The following is a 13,213-nucleotide window of genomic DNA, read 5'->3' as shown; positions in this document are numbered from 1 at the left end:
ATTGATAGGTTACACAATTAATACTGATCATCTTTTTATTAAGCAAAGCTCTGCTGGGAATCCTTAGGTCCTGGTGGGGATTTTACTTTGCCATACGTTTCTGTCTTAACAATGCTGTTGCCCTGGGATGCCCCCTTCATGAATGTGTGTGCAAATGGGTGAGTGTGGCTTGTGGTGTAAAGTGCTTTGAGTGCTCAATAAAACTAGAAAATTGCCAGTCCACATGCCTTTCTCTTGAGAGGGATAATGCACCCTAAGACATGCAAAAAAAAAGGCAGAACCGCGCAGGGTCGGCATGAGGAAAACAAGGTGTTGTTTTGAAACTCCTCAGATCCAAATCTGATCGATCATCCTCTGGATGCAGTGGAGTGACCCAAATGGGCCCTGTCTGTCTGTGTATAAACCCTATCTTGTTGGATGGGTTGCCAGATTTCCTATATCCATGCCCAGATTGATTGGTGATATTATAGCAGCACGAGGAGGACCAACAACAATAACAGGTTTTTAAGTAATGACTGATCAGTAGATGTTGCTCCTTCTCTCTGTCTTTTGGAGCCACACCTACCTTTGCTTACTCTTTTTTCTTGAAAAGCTGACACTGCAGCCTGAGCGGCACACAAACATGGAAGAAAGTACTTACATCAGTGACATCAGAAGTCAGAGGAATGTAGTTCTGGTGCGACACTAACAGCTAAATAACTCTTGGCATGGCCTCCCTCACGATCTTCAGGGGGAACGCAGGGGAAGGGTGGGGGGACTCCAAATGGCCAGAACAAATTAAAAAGCCAACCTGCTATTTTACTGTTCAGATCTGTTGATGCTATAAAGCAGGAAAAATAGGCTTGGCCGCCTTTACGTGACTACTCGGCTGATTTTACATGATTTTCCTCAGGCCCTGAATCTAAGCCCTTTTGGCACAACATGCTATGCCTTGACCAAGCATGGGACCTTTAAATGCACCAATAAATATTTTTTAGCACTTTATTTAATTCCATGCCCTGGGCCAACAGCATCTCAAAGTATGTCACTCAGCAACAACAGTGAGGAGGAGAAAAAAAAGGACCCTAAAGGGTAAACAGGGTGTAATGTAGATTTAATTAACAACCTAAGCACAGCGTCTCTCTCTCACTCACTCGCTCACACACACGCACACACACATGCACACACACATACCACATGAAGGCTTAAATATACTGTAACAGACACAAGTTGCACATAAACTTTATCAAACACATAACTTTAGGTTAATGGCTTCATATTCACACACACACACACACACACACACACACACACACACACACACACACACACACACACACCTTCAAGTCTTTGAGCCACACATCCCTGGGTTTACAGCGATGGTGTGAAAATATGTGAGTGTAAATGAGATGCAGACAGGCTCACAGCAGTGAACCCAGCAAAGAGAGATAATAAGAGGATGTGGCTTGGCTTTGAATTGCTAAACTAAAGTTTGAGGAGATGGAAAGAGTCATATTTTGAATTCTATGCATACTGATCATCTTTGAGCAACAGAGTGTAAACGGAGCCGAACATTTTTCTTCTGCCGGTAATTCAAGATTACATTTTTTAAATATTAAAAAATATGCACTGATCCCTTTTTCCTATGTAGCTCAAAAAGCAGGAATGTGTGGAAAGCATTCAAAGTGTCTTTACAGAAATATTTAGTCACAAAGAGCAGTTCTGTATTTAAAATATACTTGGCTATATGCATGTTTTATAAGTAAAATGTGTCACAAAAGTTACTCAAGAATAACTGAAGGAACAATTACAAGCTGTCTCTGATTTATTTTCAGAAACAAACTCACTATAAAACCTGTTTAGTGACTCATTAGCTTGATAAAATGAAGCAAAAATAATAATAATAATAATAATAATAATAATAATAATGATTACTTAAAGAATATTTATAACATTTGTGTGACATGAGGTCCTGTTTTATTTATCTAGTTTGTACTAGTGAAAGTCCGTTACATATGTAACGGAGAGGAGCGATAGTCTCTAACTCGGAGAACCAAGGTTACAATGTAACCGTACATTTAACAAAGTTTGAAGTTGCTAGTTTGCAAGTTCTGTGAGGATGTCCTTGTGTTAACACGTGAGATAGAATACCATATTGATTTCATGTTAATAATACAATATACAAATAATCCAGTAACTGTGTTACACTTTATACAATAGGGGGATGAAAAAACACTAGTAATTAGTAAAAAGATAAAAGTAATTATTAGTTACTAGTCAACACCACAGCGTGTGGCTACCAAAGCATAAAATTAAAGGAGAAAAGAAAAAAACAAAAAAAACAATAACCATTTACAAAAAAAAAAAAACCATACATTAAAGATAAGCTAAATTTGAATGATAATATGTTATTTATAGCTGTTATGGTAATATTGCTATCGTAACTTATTTTAGGCAAAATACTGTCAAGTGAAGATCTGATACCTTAATAGTGCCTAATTACTATCTTTGGTTTTGTGCATTAAAATGATTGCATTACATCCACTGAAATACCATATACACTCACCAGCCACTGTACTATGCACACCTGTGCTAGTACTGGGTTGGACCCAATTTTCCCTTAAGAAGTGCCTGAGTTCATGAATTCAGCTAGAAACATTCATTAGAAATTTTGCTCCATATTGACATGATTGTGTCACACAGTTACTCCACATTTAAACAATCCACAGTTGTTACTAAGTGACCCGAAGTATTCACATCATTACACTGACCACTGATATAAGGCAGGATGGATCCATGCTTTCATGTTGTTCTCATCAAATTTTGACCCTACCAACCAAATGTCACAGCTAAAATTTAGACTCATCAGACCAGGCAACATTTTTCTTCAGTTGTCCAAGTTTGGTGAGTCAGCGTGAGCTGCAACCTCAATTTCCTGTTCTTAGCTGACAAGAGTGGCACCCACTGTGCTCTTCTGCTGGTGAAGCCCATCTGCTTCAAGGTTTGATGTGTTGTACATTCAGAGATGCTCTTCTGCATATTTCCTTTGCAACAAGTGGATATTTGAGTTGCTGTAACATCAACGTCATTTTCACACAGAGAACTGATGCTCGCTGGATTTTTTTCTCTTTTTTCCAACCATAAAACCTTGAGATAATTATGTGGGAAAATCATAGTAGATCAACAGTTGCTAAAATACTCAGACCAGCCAAACACTATGCCATGTTTAAAATAATTTAACTTTCTTCCCCATTCTGAAGCTCAGTTTGAACTTTGGCTGTTCGTCTTGAGCATGTCTACATGTCTACATGCTTTGAATTGCTGCCATGTGATTAACTGATTAAATATTTGTGTTAACGAGCAGTTGAACAGGTGTAGGTAAGAATGTGGCCAGTGAGTGCATATTAACTTATTATTGGTAAAACTGTTTTACACAGAATAATAGATAATAGATAATCAACCATAAGCCAAGACTATGTTTGAAACCTCTGACAAGGACAACTTTTACTGCGGAGGATAGAAACACCTAATGACTGTTTCTAAAATATCATCAGTGATGTTAAGTTATTAATTCAATTCATTAGTAGCAATGACTCAAAATCATCATTGCCGGTTCTGAGTGAGAGAACTCAACACTTCAGACATTTATTTCTGTTCAGTCGGTGACATCAGAACAGATGTGCCTGATGTAAATGTTTGGCAGTTAAACCACTGGAAACAAGCTGTGCTGTGATCTCAGATTCATCCGACTCACATGAAAAGTTCTGTTCCAAAATAAGATTAATGCCATTTGGAGAAAAAAAGGAAAAAAAATGAATGAGACATAAAGAAAAGTCAAGAGAAATTCTTCATACTTCTTACATTGGCAATTTTCCAAACTAAACCTTAGAGTCAAGACACATTAAATACTGTACAGATATATTATTTGTTAATTAAATACATTTAAAAAACATAGACGCTTTTAACACATAATTAGCACTTATAATATCTACTGTATGGTTAGAGCAGCTTATTCATACATCAGGATTACATCAGGATTGTGATAAGTTAACCCTGTGTTCACCATAAAGGCTTTTACACAATATTTATAGCAACATAAGTTAAACAAGAACGAAAACAGAACGTCATGTAATTGGCTACTGTTCACAATAAGCGTACCTACATGAACATACAGTACAGGTTTTGTTTGTAATCATACATTAAAGGCTCTTAAGCTGTATCTATCATTACAGAAAGTAGCTCACATCATAATGTGACATAACAAGAGTCATCAAATGAGGAGTGGATTCAGAAAACAAACAGCATGTTTAAGTGATGCATACTTAATTGTGTTTTGTATTTAATTAATACTGATTAAGTGAACTTTTCTGGAAATTAATTACAAAGCCAATAACCCATTATGACAAAACTGTTTCCCAAAATCCGAATTTGGCTTTAACCTTACACAACTGCAATTAAAAGTCTAGACATAATAAGATGTGGGGTCAACTAAATTCAGTAAAATGGAAAATGTCTTAATAGTCAAATTATGTGCACATTCAATAATGACTTCATACATTCTGCTCTAAGACTAAATCAGAAGACGAGGCAAGATAACAAGGCAGCGCAATGAGGGGAAACTCATTAAAAACTTATCTTCAATTCTCACTGCAAGTTCTCGCCTTGCTTCTCTTCTCTCACCTCCAACTCACTCAGATGAGTACACATATTACCCATTATATACGTATATACACCACACATGAATGCAAACATGCACACATGAGCTCATACTAATGTAAGCATGAACAGTGAACAGTATTTACATGAGTGCGGACACACACGCCGGATCCAGACTTTAGTCATGACTCAGTAACGCTGTAAAAGTCATGCACATTCCTGCCTTTAACCACAAGAACTCACCACACGCACGCATGCCTTTACGTTGGCGCACCAGTATAAGCGAGTGATTCAGTGAGCTGTCTGAGGGAGGAAAAAAAAATCCAAACACGCACACACAGACGAAAAATAAAGTAACATAACATCCACCATGCCCCTCATTGTCATTTTCTCCCCTACACATTCTTCACTCATCTGCTTCCAGCACTCCTTTCAGCGGTTCGCTGCCTGGTTTGGTCACCTCAGCCTCCTTCAAAGCGCTGATGACTGGTAACCATGGCGATGGCAGCTCAGGTCCGCTCCTCTTGACCTGATTTAGGTGGCTGAGAGCAGCGTACAGTCCGGCGTTGGTGCCGCCGTGCACACCTTGCTCCTGCTCCTGCTGTTCTGTGTAGTACATCTCCAGAGCTGCAGGGGTGCAGTGCTTCTGCTGTTAGAGGGAAATATACAAACAGCTTTGGTGTTTTCAGTATTACTCACACACTGATTTGACATCATCATCACAGAACAAAAGCTATCCTGAGTCAAGATAAACTGCAGATTTCCTCCACCTGGTCCAATAGGAAGCAATCTGTTTTATGACTAGGAAAGCACAGTCCATGGGGATAAAGAACCATTTATTTGCATCATATTAGTTAGATATTACAGATTCAATTATGACTGATAGTTTTCTGTGCCTGTTATAGAGTTTACCTAAAATAATGTTTAATTGCATTCTGATTTATATTCGTGCTCTTCTGTATGTTTCACCTTGTTGTTTCATTTTCAATCATGCGTGCAGCTGCTTTGAGCATTCTGGTTTTCTACAAGAACAACTTACAAAAATGTATTGAAAAATGGAAGCCAGCAGCTGTCATAGGTTACTGTTTGTCTTTGCACTTTTGGAAGAAGCTTCTGAAGCTTGAGACAGTAACTAAGTAATCCTGGGTCGAATGTTGCCTGTTTTCACATGCAATGCACATCAAACTGCTGAGTGGAACATTTGAATTTCACATACATTAGGTGGGGCTGGAAAGAGTTAAAGTGTAAAACCATGTTTCAGTCCTGTTCAGGAAGTTGTATTACATCCACATGTAATAAACCACATACAGATTACTTTCAAATGCTGTTTCAGAGGCTAAGAAAACAATTTAAAAAACAATATATGTAAAAGGTACTCCAGATGATAATTGAAGCTTTTAAACATACAAGGAAGTATCAGAGTGTGAAGAACTTTTACAGACAGAAAAGTAATACAGTTGAGGGTGTTTAAATGCTTGGTGCACAAACATAATTAAAGATTCATATCCCCAATAAGCCTTCACTTGAGGCTAAAGCATCCTTCAGAACATCCTTAGACTCACATTTACCTAATAGAATTAAAGATACATATGAAATTATGTGGGGGAATTAAACCAAGACACTGAATGCCCGTCCTTTTATGGTTGTGTTTTGAAAAGGGCCCATGACCTTGCAAGTCTTTCCCTTAAGGAGAATTCACTACCTGACCTTCCCTAAAAGCAAGGAGTCAAGCCTCTGAAAAGCACAGCAGTGACTACACCACCCTCCACCTTCCATCCTCTTTTTATGTCTCTAACAACACATTAGTAGGGGGGAAAATGCTAAAAGCAACTGTAACCGGCAAAAACTTCAAAAGCTTTGCCGGAAGGTCCTCCTCCCATCCTCCCCCCCTTCCCTTCCTTGCTTCCCCCCCTCACCGTTAAGCCTTTAATCACAGTTTAGTCACGCTCAGCTCTAATTAAAGACCCCTACAATTCACAAGCGGGCATCCCAATCTCTGCCTGACCAGTAAGTAGGCTGTCACTCCCCTTCCTTCCCCCACTCTCTCTCTATCTACCCCACTCTCTCATTTTCCACTGCGAGACAGGCCCTTTAACTAACATTCGCGGTTGTGCTGATTTGGTGCACGATGCCTCCAAGGTGTCGTTTGCAGACGATGAGTTTGTGTTAGTCCTGAAGTGACTGAAATGAGAGTGTGCGGAGAAGAAAACACCAGACGAGCTGCACTGTAGACTGTCGAAGTACTCCACGCAGACTACTTCCACAGTAATAAGTTTGTGATATAGAAAGATGAGACTATGACCTTCTTCAGCTGTTCTCTGCTATGCTGCAAGAAGATAATAGAACATCTCCGATAATTTTCTTTCCTTGAACCATATTAAAAAAAATATCACTATTTGTACATCTATGTTTGTTTGTGTGTGTGTGTGTGTGTGTGTGTGTGTGTGTGTGTGTGTGTGTGTGTGTGTGTGTGTGTGTGTGTGTGTGTGTGACAGTATTACTCATATCATGAGGATCTGTCGGCCATCTAAGAAATAAAAGCTTTAAAATATTTCATAACGTAAATTTTTACTTTGTAGGTTGAAGCTATAATTTAAAATTTAGTCATAGTTAGGAAATGAACATAAATCAGGGGAAGGATCTGACTTTGTGTGGGCATGTGTGCAGACACATGGTTACGAGACATGTGTTTATGCTAAGCGTGGTGTTTGTAAAATAAAGAAGCTCGCTGTGCACACATGGATACGCTGCCCACCTTCAAGATGAAACCCTCTGGGCAGGTAAGTTGGTCGTACCACATGGCTTTGTACATGAGCAGAAGGAGCAGGCTGGTCAGAAAGCCCAGAGTAATGAGGATCAGACCTGTGATCTGAGGAAAAACACATAGTTATACAGAATGTAAGACAATACTTTTCAGTTCAGTTTTATTTATATAGCGCCAAATTGGATTCCACCTATGTCTATGGCCTTTAGCCACCAGGTGCTTTAGCTCCGGACACAGACTATATGTGAAGATGGTGACGTTTATAGCTCTGTCAAAATAGATGTTTCGTCTTTCTTGGTGCCTGGGTATAGCTGCTATAGTCTAAAAGGACCCACTGTGAAATTATCTATTGGACTACCATGTTGAAGCCTTCAGTTCGGCATTTTGACCACTGCCATTTAGATTTTTTACTTTTTTATAACCCAACATGATGAGCAAAGGAGTGGATCTAATTGAAAACCCGAGGACGCTATGCATGATCATACAGCTGTGACCTATCAATTGGAAGAAGAATAAATCCTGCTTATTGTAAATATAATTTTCAAAAGAAACATCATGGTGTACTGAAAAACACTCTAAATTAGTTACTGATAACATGAACACATTATTTTGGTAATAAATCAAGTGATAATTGAAGTCATTCTTTCACAGATTCCTATTCAAACATTTCTGAAAGGAGAGGAGACAAAAGAGCCTTACAGCTCCTGTTTTCATGATATAATAGGTTGTTGATATGATTATTTAAGTTTTCTTTGAGAAAACACCACTAGCCACTTTCATATTAAATGAATGAGGCAACATATTACAATCTTTTATGGAGTTCTTGAGCCGTTTCAAATAGAATGAACAACTTAATTAAAGAGCTCGGCTCTACGCTTTTTAGCAATCAATACAGTGCATTTGCTGGGGACTACTTTCAGCCAGACATTAATACACATGAAATGCTCTAATGAGGAGCAGGCCATTGCACATGATGGATTCAAAACAGTGCTAGTGTTTATTAAAACAAATGCAAAGTCCACCAAGCACTGCTGGACTTAACAGAAACAACAACACAGACTTATACTAAATTTACATGTGTGAAGATTTTCACCCTTTACCTTGGCCTTCTCAGAGACATCACTGTAAAGGTTGATATTCAGCTTCTTAATGTTGGGAAAATACAGCTTGTTCTTCTTCTTCTGCTGCAGCTGGTACTGTGTTGACGTTTTCACAATGACCTGCAGCAGAGGGAATGCACTGTCACTGCGAGTTCCTGGAAAAATTCCTATTAATCCATTATGGTTGATCGAGGATGCCCTCAGTTTTCAGCACAGGTTCAGCAATCCTGCTACCACTGAACACCATGATGGTTGTGTAAAAAAATAAAAGCATCACTTGCAAAAGCAGATCGTTTTAATGATATGTTAAAAACACATTTGGGAACTACAAAGTGTTTTTATGTTAATGTTTCACCATCATTTACTGAGCCTGTAGAACATCCTGTGCTGCTAAGAGCATTATCGGACAAAATATGATTCTGAGAGCTTTCTTCTTGTGTTATGTATTCAAAGAGGCGCTTGCATTGAGTGGGCTGGTGCCAAGGTTTTAACCTGGGATGGTGGGCAAGGAGAGGTAAATATAGCACTCTCGGCATTGGGGTTTAAGTGAGGACAGGTAAGTATGCCCACATGAATTTAAATATTGTTTGTCGTAATCTGTTGGGCATTTTTGCAATGCTGTAATGCATGGTTCTGTTGCACCCAGTGTTCAACTTGGAAACAGTATTTTAGAAAACAGAAGTGGGCAGGCACAGAAAAAGAACAAGGTGGAGTACAATTTTACCTTTTCTGCAAAAGGTTGCTGGAGCTGGTTGACCTCCAGGGGTGTGATGAGGGGGATGTTATCAAAGCCATCGTCCGCAGATGGCTGCTTCTCCAGCTTATCGGACAGATTGCTGGCCAGCTTCACCATAGCTGCTTGTCTGTCTGAAAATGACCGGACGGATCTCGGAATCAGGGACAGATTTAGTCAGACTGAGTGTTTTTGTAACCAAATGTGATAGAGCTGCTTGAGGACCCTGCCAGGACACAAGAGGAAGTGAGAAGATAACAGTCTGATGAGGACTAATGGGCCAGGATAAGACAAATATACACTGCATCAAAAGAAGAAAGGAGCATGAAAATTAATTTTGAGTCATTTTAGCAGCGCAGCTGAAGATAAGGAAGTGTGTGTTGGTCTACTACTTTTGCTCAAAGCAAATTACAGCAATAATGACTGTACCGAGTGACATTATTTTATAAATATAAACATAATATATGCCACTGACTTTGCCAAAACAGCTATCAGATGCACTGCCATCACATCTGCTTCATAAAAACATGTAATCCTTGGCAATATCTTTAATTTGCATAGTGCCACGTTCAGGCCGCTTCTAATTTTTACGACTAAATTAAAAACTAACAAAATCAATGATATTGCCATAATGCAAAGCTGCACTTTGTGTTTAATATTAAAGGCATGCTAAATTCTTGCTAAAACAGTGAATAATGCATTTGATAAATTTAAAAACACTGTTATTGTGAGCATAGCTTGCTGACATGCACAGAATAACAACCAGTGTTTGTTTAGAAGTTACGTATTCTGGCTAACACTATGTATACACGTATTAAATATTTTAAATTACTATTTCTTGGCGGGGAGCAGTGTAGACATTTTTACTCTTTCTGCTAAGCTACCCAACTGCCTATTTAACTAAATGTTCATAGTATATTCCTGGAATCATATTATAGCACTTGACAGAAAGCAATTTAGCAGATTTCAAGCTATTTCTTGACTAACTGCCTTTTAAAACTGTCGACACACGACACGAATGACTTTGATCATATTGTTACAGTCCGTTGTTGCATGGAAACCTTAGTTCCTGGCATTTATGGGCATGTTACTTTGGCATATACCACCCACCAACGCATTGTTGTAGATAAAGCACACTCCCCAACGGCAGCAACCTTCCCCAGCATGCCACACTGTAAAAACTGCTCAGTTTGAGTCTTTGATGAGAAACCCATCAAAGACTCATAACAACTCTCAATCTCGTCAAAGCACCTGCGGGGTGTGCCAAAATAAACCTCATCAACGGAAGTCACACTCAGTAACTCGTGGGACCCAAAGGATCTGCTGCTAATGTCCTGGTGCTAGACACAATATTAGGTTTGAATCTTGGGGCTGATCAGTGCGGTAATAGCTCGAGGACATACAGTATTTAAGTAACTCAGAGAAGCCAACTCTGTTTCCTGTTTATCCAGCCCAACAGTCTGGAGTAAACAGATTTCATTATTACTCTGTATCTATGAATCTACTATCTATCCATCTCTTCCTCCAGCCTCTCACTTTTAATGTTTATAGCCAACATATACAAACTTTATTCTCTCAGTGCTGTTCTGCTCAGATAACTGTCTGATTTCTTTTTCTCCTCTGACAATGAACTAGATGTGGAGGGAAGAGGTGAAGAGCCACTTATCTCATTCACGCATTGCAACACAACACCTTCCCCCAGCAAAGGACGCCATTGGCCCACTGATGCCAGTGACTCACAATGATGATACACACCAGGAGGCAAAGAGCTAGAGTTTGTATGCTGCTGGAGAAATCCCCAGTGCTCAGGAAATGTGTTTTTGATGAAGGAGACAGAGGATCATTTACTAAAGCCTCTAGTCCGTCATCAAGTGGAAAATGCATATAAAAATATTTTTAACTATGTGACAGCCTTCTACCAAACATTCTCAGCATTTTGGAAAACAACAAAAACCATTTGGACGTTTAAAATCTTTGTTAGGTAAGATCTTGACTGACTCTAGGGTATTACTCAAGACTACAACACATATTTCTTGATGAGTGGGTGGTTATAATGTGGTCATCTGCGCTGACCGCCATTTTTCCTCCCCACGGTTGGAGTGAAGTGCGGGTGCGATGATTCATCCTGAATCTGTGATTAACAAATGAGTCGAGTGCTGCTGTCAAACATTCAGTGTTCCCACACTCTGACAGGAAAGGAGTCCAGAAATTGAAGGAGCTGCAAATGACATCCTACAAATTCACAACCACGGCTCGTTTCAATCATACATACAATTATACTGTAAAAGATTAATGATTACTTCACAGTTCTATCCATCACCTATATCTGACACACTGAAGGAGACTTGAAGCTGTCTAAAGGTGAATACATGCTGTGCTATGAATAGGTAGCAGAGTGTTTGCTACCTGCGCCTGTCAAGTTCTTCAGGGTTCACTGGTCATGCATATCTAAACTTACTGCATTGAAGACTGCTGCTGCAAGATACACAGGCTGTGTATGCAATAATCAGAGACCAGAAATATGGATTGATAAAACACATTTCTGTGCAGTTGTGTTTTGAATTATTGGGCTATTTAAACAAATATTGCAAACTTATATATTTTTATTTTGTTCTTCCACTGTTTATTTTCTACATTATTGTTTTTAATGAACTGCAGACTTAATTAATACCCATAGGAGACGAGGGCAATCACAGAATTTAAGTGTAGCCTCTTATATAATGTGGAGGTATAGGGGAAATTGCAACGCATGTCAGTAACACATACAGTCCCATGGAGCACTCAAATCAAGGTTTTATTGTTGTCCATTCATTCCCCAAAGAAGATGACAACCCCCCCAATATAAGCTACCTGCACTAAATCACTTAATTGGGCAACGCATATCTAATCGATATTAAATAATCATCCCCCAGCTACATAACCCGCAACCGATCAGGCTGTTGTTAAACCGCATTCACGTCCGTCTAATAAACACAAATAAACCGCTGCACCGTCAGAAACACTGAAGCAGAAGGAGGAATAAAAACTTACGGTGGTCTTGCGGGCTCTCCGGTTGCCTGTGGATGGGATCGGAGCTCACCGATGCTGAAGGGGACTCGGTGTGAACGCAGGTTGCCGTGGTGATGTGAGATTCTCGGCAGGACTGCGCATGTAATTCAGCCTGGAGCGGCTCCGTCCTCCAGCAGAAACTGGCAGCTTAATGCGCGTCTCAGCGCGGCTCGCGAGGACCTCAGCTGATGTACGTGTGTGAGCCACATATTCATATGAGACTGTTTGTGATCGAAAGCGCCTCGTTTGTCTCTGAATTGAAAGACGGAGAGACCATTACTTCATCTTGGTTTCCAGGTTTGCGTACATTAACACAAGTGTTGGACTTCAGTGCAGTTTTGTGGTCCTTTTGAAGGATCTTGCACTTTTTACTTGATTACATTTAAGCTACTTGACACCTATAATTTCCGTTTAAGGTGCGCTTTACTTCAAGTCTCGTTATTTAGCATTTTTAATAAATGTAAACATATCTAATCAGTGCTTTACAAGCTGACATGTTCTATGTGAGGTGTCCACTAGAGGAGTTAGAATTGCTGATAACGACATTAATACGCTTTACATCTTCTCACAACTTAAATAAGTGTGTTTCAAACCAAGTGCTTAAAAAGTGCTACTTAGTGGGATTCAGACAGATTAAGATTTTACACTGGAAAAAAACCTACTTAAACCAACTTAAATGCAATTACACATTTAAAAAGAGCCCTATAAAGCAGTTCATATTTAAAATACGAACTGTAAAAGGGAACATTGTGCAAAACCAGTTTTATTGTTGATATTGTAGCACATTTTAGTACATTTTACCTCCATATTAATTGAGTGATTTTACTTTCATGTGAGTATTTTTAAACTGATGTATATGTTTAGTTAAATGTACATTTACCTGTAACTGGGCCTAAACTTTATAGCATCTTTGATCTTCAAAAGAATTGGAAG

The 13,213-nt window shown here is 39.1% G+C and overlaps 1 protein-coding gene across 3 annotated transcripts; it reads right to left on the bottom strand.

Annotated features, from left to right (window-relative positions):
* Positions 1–3,808: 3,808 nt before the first annotated feature.
* Positions 3,809–12,508, bottom strand: caly (calcyon neuron-specific vesicular protein). 3 transcript variants are annotated; one of them, XM_086296381.1, is made up of 5 exons: positions 12,263–12,508; positions 9,224–9,386; positions 8,500–8,619; positions 7,391–7,504; positions 3,809–5,284 (listed from the first exon to the last, which is right to left on the bottom strand). In XM_086296381.1, exons 2-5 carry the CDS (start codon positions 9,350–9,352, stop codon positions 5,042–5,044), a joined length of 606 nt encoding a protein of 201 aa, XP_086152507.1. In that variant the 5' UTR covers positions 9,353–9,386; positions 12,263–12,508; the 3' UTR covers positions 3,809–5,041. The 3 variants fall into 3 exon arrangements, with proteins under 3 accessions (XP_086152507.1, XP_086152506.1, XP_086152505.1); XM_086296380.1 differs by having other exon boundaries at positions 9,224–9,458; positions 12,263–12,507; XM_086296379.1 differs by having other exon boundaries at positions 9,224–9,366; positions 12,263–12,505.
* Between the last annotated feature and the right edge of the window lie 705 nt (positions 12,509–13,213).

Source organism: Aulonocara sp. 'chitande type north' Nkhata Bay, linkage group LG6, assembly GCF_057382095.1.
Source record: "Aulonocara sp. 'chitande type north' Nkhata Bay isolate Kocher_YH1m ecotype deep benthic linkage group LG6, A_spYH_male_GT1.1, whole genome shotgun sequence".
In the NCBI taxonomy this organism is placed as follows: domain Eukaryota; kingdom Metazoa; phylum Chordata; class Actinopteri; order Cichliformes; family Cichlidae; genus Aulonocara; species Aulonocara sp. 'chitande type north' Nkhata Bay.
The sequence above is the reverse complement of the archived record's forward strand: the minus strand, read 5'-3'. Positions and strand labels throughout refer to the sequence as shown.

What these genes read in the sequence shown, in the direction of transcription:
- caly (XM_086296381.1), bottom strand. Translation starts at nt 9,352, where the DNA reads ATGGTGAAGCTGGCCAGCAATCTGTCCGATAAGCTGGAGAAGCAGCCA. An exon ending in AGCAACCTTTTGCAGAAAAG is followed by an intron (nt 8,620 to 9,223) that starts GTAAAATTGTAC and finishes CCTCTGCTGCAG; the next exon opens with GTCATTGTGAAAACGTCAAC. An exon ending in ATGTCTCTGAGAAGGCCAAG is followed by an intron (nt 7,505 to 8,499) that starts GTAAAGGGTGAA and finishes GTTTTTCCTCAG; the next exon opens with ATCACAGGTCTGATCCTCAT.